At 51.5% G+C, this 14,751-nt stretch overlaps 2 protein-coding genes across 2 annotated transcripts; both read left to right on the top strand.

Annotated features, from left to right (window-relative positions):
- Nucleotides 1-1,149: 1,149 nt before the first annotated feature.
- Nucleotides 1,150-2,106, top strand: J4E86_010943 (uncharacterized protein; the record flags this gene model as incomplete). The annotated part of the gene is made up of 1 exon (XM_051451437.1): nt 1,150-2,106. The coding sequence occupies one exon, from the start codon at nt 1,150-1,152 to the stop codon at nt 2,104-2,106; it is 957 nt and encodes a 318-aa protein (XP_051297436.1).
- Nucleotides 2,107-4,092: 1,986 nt separating this feature from the next.
- J4E86_010942 (uncharacterized protein) lies at nt 4,093-4,795 on the top strand (the record flags this gene model as incomplete). The annotated part of the gene is made up of 2 exons (XM_051451436.1): nt 4,093-4,191; nt 4,340-4,795. The coding sequence occupies 2 exons, from the start codon at nt 4,093-4,095 to the stop codon at nt 4,793-4,795; spliced, it is 555 nt and encodes a 184-aa protein (XP_051297435.1).
- Nucleotides 4,796-14,751: the final 9,956 nt, after the last annotated feature.

The raw sequence follows: 14,751 nt of genomic DNA, 5'->3' as shown, positions 1-14,751 counted from the left end.
CCTTCCTTTACGCTGGCGTTCCCAACAAGCCTACACGAGGACCAGCAGCGTATGCATCGCGCCTTTTCTGTGTTCTTCAACAAAGCCCGACTGTGAGTATAAAGCGTTTCTTTCGCTCACGTACTAACATTTAAATTTAGTATTCTCTGCGAGATTGCGCTAGACAGCGTGCTGCTTCCTCGAGAGATAACATTGCTGGGAAGCAACTACCCTCTGCCCAGTGTTCCAGAGATGGTGGTATCAGAAGTTGTTATCTATGTGCATCTTTATTGCGCGAGGGTATCGATTCCTCAGAACTCGTCAAGAGAGAAGACAAGTCTGAACGCGGTGATGCAAGGGCGCAGAGGAGCTCAGCGTCTCTTGCATGTAGAAATAGCTTCCTCCGCTCAGCGGGACCGCCGAAGCCTAGACACCATGGTAGACGACCTGTTCCTGACCAATCTGATTGCTAACTTCGCTCGATACGAAAGGCCAGCCTGCTTCAGGTGTGCAAAAGTATAATGGAAGGGCACAAAACCTATAGTCCAAGCTTCTCACTATCCAGACGGAGTGGCAAGACAAACACACATCGGACTTTGACACGATTCTACATGGTTGCAGCATTCAGGTGTGGGATACGCCGTCTCTCAAGGCGCAGCAATTGACGAGCAGTAATTCCTGATTCATGATCTTTGCAGGAAAGAAGCTGACGCCAATAAGTTGCCTGAACTCAACCGTCGAGAGAATGTAAGACAGCTCTGGACGTGGCCCATTGATCGAGCGAATCTCAATCAGCCCCGCCGTAGAGACCCCGTGTTCGAATATACAGATAATACCCATGCTGTGCAGTATAGCAGTGTCGTCAGAAAGGCTCATATTGACCACACTAATCACGCCGGGAATAGTGAATACATCGCTGGAAACGCGCACGCCGAGAGTACAAACTATGTCGATAACAATGATGAAACTACAGGAGACATTCACCTTGAGTTTTCGAACAGCGTCGAAGACAATCAGGTACCAGCAAAATTTATTTTGCGGCGGCGAGAGCAGACTGTATAAAGAACTGCCCGCTAAGCAGTAGCCATAAACTCACAATTCATCTCAATTACAACTCCGCAAAGTTGTTGACATTGAATCGCCTACCGCACCTGAAGATTTTTCCACACAATGGTTCGCATTACAATCAACAGGACTGGGGGAAACACGACCATCGACGTCAGCGAGCTCGACGACAACGGCGGCGTCTATATAGAAGGCCTGCCTTGCACCTCCGCACATGCGACATCGCATCACGAATCGGGTAACTTCAGTGCCGGTGATGTGGGTACTACTGGTAGACCCGGATTACCTGGAGGAGCCAGATCTGAAGACGGCACGCAAACTACCACCGATCGTTACACGGGCACACAAAGCAACTTGGGAAGGCAAGAGTCTAATCTTGCTACTCAACTACCTCTTCCGTCGACGACTGGAATGACTCCACCCGTATCCGACTGCCCCTTTCAAGGGTTCGCAGACCTGTTAACGACTAGACTTGATCGCCTAGAACTATTGATCGAGTCGACAGAACGATCGAGAGCTAGACACCCAGCACAGGATCTGTTGTCTTCTCGATCTCTCGCAAGTGCGCCTGTTCCGTTTAGTCAAGAGACGCTACATCAACAACGCCAAGATCGTCTCGATCGGGTTCCAAATATTGTTGACATCCACGATAACGACTTTCACCATAACGTAACTCGTCCTCTTGCCCTTAACGACAACGAGTTCCGCGAGCCGCCAGAGCAATACCCGGAACAAAATCCAGGACAGTTCCTAGCACAGTCCATGAAGAGCGGCATAGACCGGCCGCTTCAACCCGATGCGCAAAGAGACCCAGATCCATACATGGAGAGCGGGATGGACAGGCCGCTTGGGCACGATAGACAAGATGCTCGAGCTCAGTCCATGCGGAGCGAGTCCTACAGGCCTCTAGATTATCCTCCTGACAATCTCGAGCCCGAATTCGACCCTGTACGAATATGCCTACTTGGCATCACGTATTTGGTTTATATCATCGTTGTAGCCGTTATCGTCTTTGTCGCAGCAGACTGGCTGTTTCCAGTCGACGAGCTCCCCCTTATTTAAGTCAACGATTTCACAGTTATAACAGTTTTTAAGGTCAATCAAGCGATTCCACAGAAGTACTTTCAGTGAATTGATAGAGCACAGCACCGTTCTAGATCTTGTTACAATTTACGTAGTAACAATGTATTTATCTCGAGAGAGTCTAAGTAGTATGCTGTACGAGAGATCTGTGACAAAAGACGCAGACTACTTGAGCTCAACTGCGCTGAACGTGACTGAGGAAAGTGTTGGGTGAATCCTTATTGCCTTACGTGTGAAATCCAGGTGATCTAAGATGCCCTTCCACTCAAGTGCAGATCTGTAATCAATACCAGGGCTGTAACAACCTGGCAGATCGGATTGTCGATGTCGGCAATTGTGCTTGTCGCAGTAGTCCACTCGACCGTCAAGCCCGTACATTGCTAGTTTGTTGTTTCTCCCAGCTCGAGGCAGGATAGGGATAATGTTCATGGTTGGCGCTGGTCAGGTTATTCCTCGACGTATGCCGCCGATGTGAAGCCCAGGAGACCTCCGACACTGTCGCTGTCGGCCTGGACAGGCACGTTGAAGGTGAGCGCGTTAGTCACGAACTGCCACACCGCTATTGGAAGCAAGTCGAGCAGAAGCAGTGACCAACAGTTATCCTGCCAGAGTGTGATGAGTAGCAGGCGGCGATTATGACTTGGATATCTAAGCTTGATGAATACAACTGTAACCGTCAAAAGCTACCGCGACCGCAAGACTGATGTCCAAGTGCGTGTTGTGGAAGGTGGGGAGAAGTAACCTGAAGTAAAACTGGGCGGAGGGAAGGTGAAGAGATCGACGGTGAGCAATCCATAGCCGTGTGACATGATTGCGGTGTTGCTGGGTGGCACGACAGCAATCACGTCCGTACCCGCATGACAATGGCCCCAGCGGGCAAACGACATGTTTCTAAGGCTCTCTCACTTCTGGTCGTAAACTCCAACCCGTTCCATCTGAATCACAGCATTCTTCTAACCGTGTCCATCGAGCAGCGTTACACCACGAATGTGCGATTCCCACAAGCCCGGGGAAGAAGACAGCACTGCAGTGAGTCTACGACAAGCCTGCAAGCCGAACGAATCTTTGCTTCAAATCTTGCGCGACATGAAAAACTATCTTGACGATATCGAAGAATGCATCACGCAAGCCCAGCATTGGAGGATGGTAGAAAGCATAGGGGAAAGGGGGAAAAGGAGGGCCTAATTGCTCCGCAACTGCAGAGTCGCACATAGATACGCACGTAAGATATTGACGCCGACGACGAGGAAGGAGTCGAGAGCTATAATTAGCGACTATCGCGACCTTGCACTAATAAAAAAAGGATGTTGTGGATATATAATATTTTACAGAAGAACTGCCCGATCTTGTGGACGCACTCGGTAGGCCGACGGAGCCGTTGCTGAGCCTAACACTTAGATTACTGAACTCGGCACAAGATTGGGAAGAGTGGAAAGAAAGGATGGCGATGGCAGCATGCGATGTTGTCGAGACGTATTACAGATTATAAGCTCTGTGGCTTGACTTGCAGGGCAACAGCACGACTAGGGATGCGCTGTGGTTCGTTATGCCGCCTCTGGGAATTACTGAAAGACTACTGAGTGGAGAGGGGGAACGCACCAGAAGGGAATTTTAGTGGAGAGATGACCTCTTCACGTACTTTGAAGACGCGATCGAGACCAGACGGGCGGCTGGGTGAGACATGGGGGACGAGTACGTGGACAGGACGGGACATCTACGACTATGTTAGGCTGAGCTTAAGCTGCGTGAAATGTTAAAGAGCGTGAAAGCGACGACATAGGCTGATTATACGTAGCCCATGGACTGGTTCGTCACGAGTGAGTGTAGGGGTGATATATCGAGCATGCATGAAGGTTTGACGCTAGTACCAAATCAGCGTGGCGCAGTCTCGCCTCCACTGGTGCGTCATCGCCCGACGTCGACGGGTCGCGACACGCGCGTGAAGGCCAGGCGCAGCACGAGACCATGGAGCTCAACCCACACATGCCATGCTCGACATGCCTTCTCGTCACCTCCAAGGCCGGATGCAGCAGCCCAGGCCGCCGCGACAACGGCGCAGGCAACGTACGTGCTGCTGCATGTCTCGGCCTGCGCAGCGATGACCGACCAAGACAGCAACGCGCCCCAGGGCCTACCTTCTGTCGAGGGGCTGGCTGCTATCGTCCTGGCCCGCCTTGCCACTACCGCCATCACCGACCGTTGACCAAACCAGATTGCAGAGGAGATTGCGCGTATAGATGACCTCCTCCGAACCCAAGAGCGCTTGACCGCGCATCGAGCCTTCGAACAACATCCGCAGCCGCCTGCACCGAGTTTCCCGACGACCCAACATGACCGCGCACAGCAGCCTTCGGAAGATGTCCAGGAACCTTCGTTCTCCCGACTCAGCCGATCGCAACGAGGTCTCCTACGAACCCCCAACATCACGAATTACAGCCTCCGGGATAGGTTCAAAACCCAACAGGACCACGAACAACAGTCTCCGGGCGAGGGCCAGCAAGCCTTCCGTCCAGAGCCCCAGGCCCATGCATCAAACGCCCCGACGCTGGACCACAACCTCGGCGCAGAGGACAGATGCGAGGAACCCGATCTCCCGAAAGAGACAGCCAAGACGATACAAGCGCGCTACGATGGGCTGAAGAAACCCCAAAGTTCTGTAGCGCATTAGGGCATCTGGCGCCAGACGAACCCTACGCCGCACAAGCGCTTTGTCCCTGACGTCCGTACGCACAAGGCCACGCTAGGTGACAAGTCCCTTCAACTCAACGGCTTAACCTCCCACGACGCCACACCGGGCGACATCTTCGCTGAGCTGGAGCCACGGGTTCTCCATCTCTCTTCGAAGCTAGCAGAGCGCAAGTACCACTGCCTTGTTCTTCTTGCCTTTAAATTCTCTAGTCTAGGCAAGACGCGGGTAATAACGGGCGACGCTGCAGGTAGCCCGTTCACCTTAAACACCTCTGTAATCGGCTGCACATCCCAACTTCTCTTCGAGCACAAGCCACCAGAGGATAGTGTTGTTAGACGATCAATAGAGATACGTCCAAGCAAGATCAAGCAGATTAAAGTTTATACTCTCGAGAAAGGTCGAGCAACGGTAGCAAAGCGTCTTGACAAGTGGAAGGGAAGTAGATTTCACCAGGCATTATCACACACTAAGCTCGAGACTCACGAGGCTGCCATAAACGTCGTACATTGATGCGTTAAAGCCCGCCGATGCAGAACGACCCCACGCAACCTTCCCAGCTCGTCACGTTCGCATCGGTTTATCTACTTCGACTTTGTTGCCATGGGCGAGAATAGGGAGCTACTTCTAGACGATATTGATGATCCTTGTGATACCATCGTATTTAGCGATCTTGCCGGTTATGAAACAGGTGAAGTCGAAAGAGCCGACATCAACGGGGGACTTGGCGGCAATATTAATACAATGCCGCTATGCTTGCTCACACCCGTTTCCCACGTTTGTCTTTGCGTCGATCTAATGACTTCCGCTCTTTGTCGCGCTCTCTCCGTTGTAAGATGCGTACACAGCTGGTTGCCTGCACACTAGTCTTTTCCTCCGTCGCCGCGAACATGAGCAGCTTCTGTTGATCTCTTCATACATCTTCGCACCATTCGCTCGCTAGGCCAGTACATACACTCTTATCGTAACCCTTGCTGGCCTCTTCGCAGCCAACACTGCACTTGCAGCATCAGTCCATCATCTCTAGCTCTGCCGTCCGACCATCTTCACGATATCGATCAAGTCTGGGGTCGTCTTCCAACTATTCCATCACGCCAACCCATTCCAATTCATTGCGCGCTTGCAATCCACAACCCCGAAATCAACTCTCATCTTGATCGTGCTTGCATTGTCCTCACCTGCACAGCCCACCGCGCTAAACGCAGACTCCGGCCTGAACCTCGACAAAAGGTATCTTCATGTACCTCCGATTCTCCAAGGTGCATAGTATCATCATTAAGATCATTATCGCATTCATCGCGCTACTCCTCGCAAGATTCATCGCAACGCATCGTCTGTTCCTATGGTTAGCTCCTTCCAAGTGGCTGGCGGAGCGATTATCTCGTCGGCCAGACTACTTTCAAGACCCCTGGTAATACGCTACAGCGCTATCGGGAGCAACGTTCAACTTACATGAGCTTGCATGATGGTGGCAACGTACTATTCTGCACTGAACTGGTGGCTCTTGGTCAGCATTGTCATTGATATATCGGTATTCGTGGGGGCGTCGATGTACTTCTTCGGCCCAAATCAACTTTGTGGGCTGGCCCACGGCGAGCAAGAGGCAGCCAACAGCAAGACGCTCCCCCCAATGATGATGTGGAAGACGGTGCGAAGTAGATGCTGAAGAAGAGTTCATAGATTCTCACGGGGTCGACGTTAATCATTAGCCGCCATTGGAAACAAGACCCTCAGTCTCCTGCCACTTATCAAGCAGCTCGCCGAAAATCTAGAGCTTCTTCTGTCCCTTCCGAGACAGGTGCGCTGATTCAATCATAACCGCGTAAGGCATCTCCACCCGGACAACCCACGCCCGAAGAGCCGCCAAAGCTTGGCAAAGGACGTGTGCTCTTGCTGCCGTGTCTCGCAATGTATGCACTCCTTATCGGTACAACCCTCTTTGTCTTCGGCGCCTGAGTATCATACCTTCGTTCGGGGCAGCATGGAGAAGTTCGCGCGACGATACCTACGCCTCCCATACGCACCCTGTCAACGTGAACTCAGACGCGACGAGATGATTACCTCTTCCATCAATGGCTTCAGTAGGCAAGATGAACGTCGTGTGCGGAGTACTGAGCATGTTCGAACTTGGCTTTTCGTCTTTGATTTGGTAGCTTTCGTGAAAGGCCAACATGGAATCGGGATTCGTTCGTTCTTGGTGATTAGCTTCGCATCAGAGTGTAGCCTCTCATATGGTTGTCATGGAGGCCAAGAACGTGGTACGCGTTGGAGTGTGTGATGTAGTCACGGCGAAGGAGGCGCAACAGCAAAGTAGCAGGCCTGTTTCTATCCCTCCCAGGTGTCCTCCCAGGGTTTATATATGAGATCTGTATACGATTTAGGTGCTCCAAACATGCATACCTCGGTGACAGGTTCAGGACCCGTGGAATGTCGCGGCACTTTCTGCCCAAGCTTTGAGCCCCAGGTGCACATGCAGTCTGCAGTCACTGGTCTTCACTCTGCTTATGCCGTAGTAATGCGGTAGGTGTGAACGAGGCTTTTTGTTTTTGAAACCATTGCTAGCAGTGAGTTCGCTCTTACGTGACATGGCTACCGATCTTGAAAGTGACGTGGGAAAGACGAGATACAAGACAAGAAGGTTGAAATACTCGAATCTAGCGAGTCCTTCGAGTTTGGAACCACTCCATAACCGTCACCATCTCTTTTGACCCTGAATGAGGTAGACACGTGCTGAACTAGATATTCTAGTAGTGGCGTTTTGGGCTTGACTTGTCTGGATAGAAGCCGTCTCCGCGTAGATCATGTGCGCGATGACCGTGCCGAATCTGCTATGCGTAGGTTCATGAGTGCATTGAAAGTCCGTACGAGAGACACAAGGGTTCTAGAATGACGACTGATGTCCCACGCTAGAGCGAGGTGACTAGCCTCTGTAGTAGTGGAAAGTGTGCAAGGGGTGGGCTGGTGACGGGGGCAGAGGCACCCAGCTCACGTTTGCTTGCAATGCCGTAGTGACTTCAAGAACACCTTCCTCTTGTTGAGAAGTTTGACTTTCCTCGTAGATGGAGAGATGGATGGTGGGTTGGGTAGCGGCGCTGGGGAGGATCTCGGAGGACGTGATGCTATCTGGACTATGGATGAACCACGTGGTACAGCGCTCTGCTTCGCCAAACTTGTGACCAGGGTGTAAGCATGAGGAGATGTCAAGCTCGATACAACGGCACTTGAGCTCTTCCTGTAGGCGTTTCTACCGCGCTAGTAACACGACCGCATCGCTGACAATCCAGGCGGTAGGGTGAAGCGCGGGGGACACGACGTTGAATGTTTTTTTTTCTGAGATACAGTCTTGATTGTGGAGCACTGAAGAGCTGATGTAGGTCCGATGCTTCGCTGTGAGGACGAGACTGCACTGATTGCTATCTCAGCATGCTTCAGAAAGAAATTTGGGTGACATGCCGTTTAGTATGAAGGGGGTTAACATGCGGTAAGAACGATATCGATTCTTTATAGATCTGACGTGCGTAATACTACAAAGCACCATCTCTGGATGAATAGAAGCGTTGCACATACAGCCTATGGCCTACGTCGTGCGTAGGCGGCCTGGCCTGCATCTTCTGATAGCAAGTGATGCACTCTGGAACAAGCAGAGCAAAGACTAGAAAGAAGGCGAGAAAGCATGTGGCAGGACATGCATCGGGGCTTCGCATCGCGATCGTATTGGGTACAGTTTAGGGGAATACCTAGCGACAATGGTTACAGAGCATGCGAGTAAGTCTAGAGTAGCCAAAAAGAGTATCTCTCTTAGCATGAAACAGGACTAAATACCTGAATAAGTTCAACTTGAACACGTCAATCACCGCACCTTTCGGGACTGGTACCAAAGACAGGCTTCGGGGAAACCTTTGACTCTTAATGGCGCATTATGTCCGTGTTTGTCTACTTTGCTGCGTAAATGCCTTTACCGCTTCGTGGAGTACAGGCGTCTGGGGGTCTATTTCCGCGATGCACGTGTAGATGCAACTCTCTACCTGATGATGGCGGGCTTGGCACTCCCTGTTTTGCGGAGATTGTTACACGACAACCTCATTCACTGCGATTTTCTAGCGTCGGAATAAGGCCTCCCGCTCTTTCCTACCGCGTACGTCCCGTTGCAGATAGGGCGCAATAGCCGGGCACGTTATGCTCGAGCTTCGATGCGGTCGGCGTAGAGTGTGACGCTCACTAGCCATTCCGACAACAGAGTAATAGGAATCCAAGCGCGGTGCAACGCTGTGTTTGTCGACCTGACGCAGAGGCGAAGAATTTAGCACTCAGCCCAGGAACTTCCCAGCCCTCCGGGGCCTGCCCTCGCTTATCTGCGCCTAGAACCATCTCGGTCTAGTCCGACGCTACCAGACGTGGTCCTAGGTCCTGCTGCCGCCGCCTCTCTAACTTTGCTGTGCTACCCGTCTGTTAGCCCCTAACTAAGCCATGCGCAGATAGAAAGCGTGGCTGTGCATAGACCATCTCAAACTCGTGGAAACATAGCGCGGGGTACCTTTGCTTCCCAGTCTAGACTGGAGGTAGGTCGCTCATTCCAGGTAAAACGCCTCAGACGATTAGCTCTCGGAGTCATCGCTACATCCGACGATCCCTCTAGCCTGTGGGAAGGGCGCTAGGTTTCTAGTGACCTTCAAGGACTTGGATATCGTGCGACTTCCAATCCCTCCCAGCGCAACCTCCAAGATAGCAAGTCCAGTCCCATGCGCACGCTGGCGCGTTCGCTAGTAGCGGTCCAAGCCTCATATATTCTACCACAAGGGTTGTAATCTCCAGAGTCTACTGCCTCTCAATGTCGCTATAGGTGAGTATGTTCACCCCTGAAGATTTGAGGAAGCTAGAGAACTTACCCTCCACCCTTTTAACCCGAACGATGTCCAACGCTAATAGTATCTGTTCTTTCGTTACATGCCTACCGCCCACAAACTGCCAACTGTGCATTTTGAGGCTACAACTAAACAGTGAGGGCATAGCTTGAAGGAGCCATGTTCGCGCCTCTTTCCATGCTGTCCCCAGGATCTGTTGCATCGTCTACCAATCGCGCATGGTTTCCAAGCAGTACGTCAAGCTCTGCATGTTGCCCCCGCCGTTCCCTTGCCCATAGTTTTTGCATCGTACTTCTATCAACAGGCTATCGTAATTAAACGTAATTATAAGTCCGCCTACATAGCAAGGACAGAGAAAGAGGAGCAATTGATATATAAGCTCACGCTACAAGATGCACATAGATATGTCGCGTGCACCAGCGCATGTGCCCTGTCTTTAAGACCAGATGCAAACGTGCGCATAGGGCTATCTCAAAGCGTAATGTTGGACGGGACCAGTTCGTCAATCTTCTACCAAGTCCGAACGTTTCTCAGGAACTCAATAAGTATTAGGTGTAGCTCTGTCGTCGATGTATCTACGAGTTTGTCAAAGAAATCTACGGACGTATCTCGAAATGCGCATTCGACCTTACACCACTCGTCCCATTGTCCGTGATCCTACCTAGATAGTCCGGCTTAATCTTGCAAGGAGTTTGAGAGACGCGAAGCAAGAACAAATTTGTTTATGCAGCCAAACCTCAATTGCACGTCGACTGTTCGTGAGTTTATGGTGAGTTTCTTTACCGTGCTGCTTATCAATATCGCTGCAATGCCGCCGTTCGAGTTCCTCTTTGCTTGCGACCGGCATAGCTTCTGATGCGCAAGCATACCGTCGAGGTAGCTATAGGCGAAAAAAAAAGACAGACGCAGTGGGTAGTTCGCGCGCGACCAGCGTCGACGCTTGCTTGACCATCCATCGACGAAGCACGAGCGAAGTTGACTGCTACATGGTTATCGAGCAACAGCATCACCTCCTCGATAGGGCTACGTCGACATCTTCTTCTAAGATGTCAGTCACGCTAATGCTCGACATGTCCAACTCGACTAAGACTACACTTCGTCCTTACCAAAGTTAGCACATGCTCACGGTCTTCGCCACATTCCAACCTAATTCAGTTCCAAGGTTGTCTGTGTACATGGCAATAAATTTTACAGCGTCTGCTCGCGCTGGAAGCGAGTTGAGAGCGCAATTAAGGTGACTCTTTCCAGTGAAAGTCGTCGACTTCTTTCGAGACATCGCTTGGTCTCTATTCTTACACAATGCATTGTCTTTACTCCTGAGTAGAAATCTCTGTCGGAGAACACCGTATGCCGTTCTCTTGAAGTTATGCTCGCTTATCTGTATATAGTCTGTAAACCTTCTAGTACAGCTATCGACTACATACAAAGACTTACAACACATTACAATTATCTACGCGTACTCAGCATACCTACAAATATCTACACAAACAATCCGCCACTCTGTATACACACAAAGTTCTTGTCACATTACATTACCTCCTGGGTGCCTTTCGATATCGCATTTGCCACTGTAAGCTTGATTAAAAGCTCCATCGACCGAATGCCTAGCTCTGAGGATTACGATAGATCTAAAGACTATGAAGAGATTGATGGAAAATTCCTTAATGGCCTCTATGGACTTTTGCTGTTCACGATCACGGGGTTCCTGATGCTACTATACGATGTTCCCGTTACAAAAAACTTCAGTATGCTGTTCATGTTCCTGCCTGTGTGCGGAATTATAATCGCTACCTACTTCATTATCTACTTCATCATGGTAGGAGTGTATTTTCTTGTTGGAATCCTATCCAAGGGCTGGCGTCTGATCGTATCAATCATGCATGAATCAAGGCGCATGGTTGCGGAAGGGCTTTGGAAGTGCCAACGATACTATCTTGACCACTCTGGGGCGGTCGCGTTCATCGGTCCTACCCTACGAAAATCCCTTACTGATGCCGTACACATAGGCATGCTGGTTACCAGAGATTCTGTAAGAACGCCCAGAGCCTCTGATTGGGAGACAATACATCAGGGATGCTACTGTCGTTCAAGCGTTGGTCAAGGACTTTTTATCATCTTCAGTATTTGGTGGGCGCTAGTAGCAGGCGCGGACTTGTTGGCTTGCCTTGAACGAGCATTATTCCGCACGCAATATCACTCCGCCAAATTTTGGTCTGTCGAATCGCTCATGTATCTCGCGCTCGGTACCTACTTCTGGCCAGTAACGTTTCGTAAAGCCTGCGACCACGATGCTGTCGTCGAGACATCCGTTCTTCTCATTCTCTTCTTTTGCTTTGTGGCCGTCTACATTTTCACCATCGAGAGCTGGCCTACTTTGGGGATTGTAAATTTCTTCAGGAGCTGCATAATCATTACGAAGCAAAGCTGGCGACAGCTTTGGAGCGTTTCCGATACTCCTCAAGACAGCACCAATAACATCTCGCAGTGCGTCCACGAACATGACACAGACCCAGAGACGGACCCACTCGTCCTCAGCACATGCAAGAGCATCTGCTGCTGGCAATGCTTCAATGCCTGTCGCGACAGCGACCAACGAGTCTACTGTCCCCAGCACCTCGCTTTAGGCCCTCAGCAGCTTCACCCCCTCCGGTCCAGCCATACTGAATGCTGCATGTGCAATGGAGACGATGGGTTGCTCGACACTCCGTGTGGTCATCCGGTATGTATCACATGTGTGACGAGGGTAGCTCGTGGACGGGTTCAAGCTTTTGGACGCAACCGAGTGAATGGACGGGGAACCAGGATCAGCGAAACGGACTACCACTGTGAATGTTGCTTTCCTCTCGGACCTGATCCATCCCCACCAGCAGTCGCTGACTTGTTGGCATTCCGTTTGGACGATCATCGGCCAAGTCTCATTTACTGATGGGAACTAGACAGTCTTTCGTAGCAACAACAATACCATTCTTTCGTTCGGAGTTCACGCATACAACCAATAGTCGTGTTGACGCGGAGGAGATAGGCAGGATAGATTCTTTAGATTCCGGTCAGGGTGCTTGACTGCGTGGTAAATAGGGGTATGTTGCCTTGACAGACTATTATTATTGCAAATAGAACATTATGGACTGCTATATGAACACCTAACCATCTCAGAGTAGTCGCCAGCAGGCGTCGGGTTATCCAAACTCTTGCAGCAGATCTGCCCATGCACAACATGTACTCGGTCTTTGAGTAAGAAGCCGTCAGCCTTTTCACCCTTCGTTGACCTGCAGCCTACTCGTGCCAATCCAGTCGAATTCCTAAACTCCCACAGTCGGGGAGCGACCGCCACTCCCCGTGACACCCATCTTGTTGTACTCCACCCTTGTTGCCCAGTCCATCTTCTATCGAGATCGCCATGTGTGTCGTGGAGATGGAAACCTATCGCGACGCGTATGATATCGTGTGGCCAGGTGTAGAACGCGTCCTCGCAATGTGGAGAGGCCGGAGGGATGGCGTAAGGGCAACCGGCTGGAGCCTCGATTGACGTTCCGTTAACGGGCGATATGTGATCTGGCAACATGGCGTCGTGCGGACTCGGTCCATCGTGAGGATGACAACGTTCTGCTGCAGCATGGTACATAAGCACGCGTTCGTAACTGACGACAAGCTTCGCGCGGTCAATGTGAGGGCGAGGCAGGTGATGACGGGGTGGTGGTCCTCGGCGAGGCGGCGGCCGTTGGGATGGGCTCGCGCCGACAGTGGGGGCTGCGGAGTGAATTTGGCGATCATGGGTGAGGTTGTAGTCTGCGCAGGTGGCATGAAACGACTATTTTTTTTTCGCAACCTCTTGACCAAGACGCAGTGGTGTGCTTCAGCGTGAAATGCTCATCAGTGAAGGTGACGCTGAGACATGTTGTCTTGCCCAGCACCAGCTCCGCCAAATTCCATGGCCCAAGTAACGTCCTCAGTGGAGATGTCTGCAAGTCGCTGCTCCAGACAGTAACCGGGCGTGCGCGGTAGTCAGATAGTCCAAGGTTCTGCCGAATCTGCGCGCGACAGGTACCGTGAAGGATGGGCCACGGGGTCCATGTTGGGTGTCGAGCAGAGGTGGTGGCCAGGAATCATGCCGTCGGATTCAAGTAGGCTGTCGTCGACTGCGTTGAGCGCGCTTCTACGCAGCAGATCCTACCGGGCCCATCATCCACTGTCCTGCTATGCATCCGTCCTCCTAGTTTCCGACTAGTCGTGTCTTGTTGTGAAGACGACGGCAGCGGCTGCCCATTGGTTGCGACTTGACATGGGCGATGTTTGGGGGATATGCAGTATGTGGGGAGATGTGTGCACTACTTTGCTCGAGAGCAGGGCCGTCGCGATACTGGACGTGTCCAAGGTGCGGCTGCCAACGTGCTTCCGTGTGTAATATGGGCGGTGTCGCATGCAGGAAGGTGATGAGCCGGTAAACGAAGGCGAGTCGCACGGCGAGTGGTGCCGTGAAGGGCAACGGAATATGTCACGTCGGCGATATAGGGTCGAGGAATGACATGACTGCGATGCGCTGTTGCGAAGACATGGTGGTCTATGGCGGATGCATCGGGCGTGTGGCAGTGAGAGCTGGCACCGGGGCAGAGCGAACGCTGGCCGAGGCCGGATGCCGCTAAGCCTACACGGTCGCTAGCGACGCTTTGTCATCAACGTCATCGCCATCTTCACCAAGACCACCAACACTCAGCCGTCAGCTTCATTGCCGCCCAGCTTCAACAGCAATTGCATACATGCACTGTTGTTCCATTGACAATATCACCTCTGTCTCCATAGCAAACGGTTAATACAAAGGTCGGGCGAACAAGCGTCGCATTGTCACGTTATCCGAGTCCCACGGGCGGTACCTAGGTACCAGCGCATAAAGGTCTCCCAAATCATACAACATTGCAACTCCGCACAACCATCTCACATCTGCACTACCAAGATCGACAACCCAACTACCGAAATCAGAATGAACATGCCCGCTTGCATACGTCGATGGCCCTGATGTTGCCGTAGCTTCACTCAGTGCGACTTGGGTAGCGAGCAGGTCGCTTACTTGCACCCACCGTT

The sequence above is a fragment of the Alternaria arbusti genome (assembly GCF_024043155.1).
Source record: "Alternaria arbusti strain BMP 1465 chromosome Unknown scaffold_27, whole genome shotgun sequence".
In the NCBI taxonomy this organism is placed as follows: domain Eukaryota; kingdom Fungi; phylum Ascomycota; class Dothideomycetes; order Pleosporales; family Pleosporaceae; genus Alternaria; species Alternaria arbusti.
This window is presented reverse-complemented; position numbering and strand designations above follow the sequence as displayed.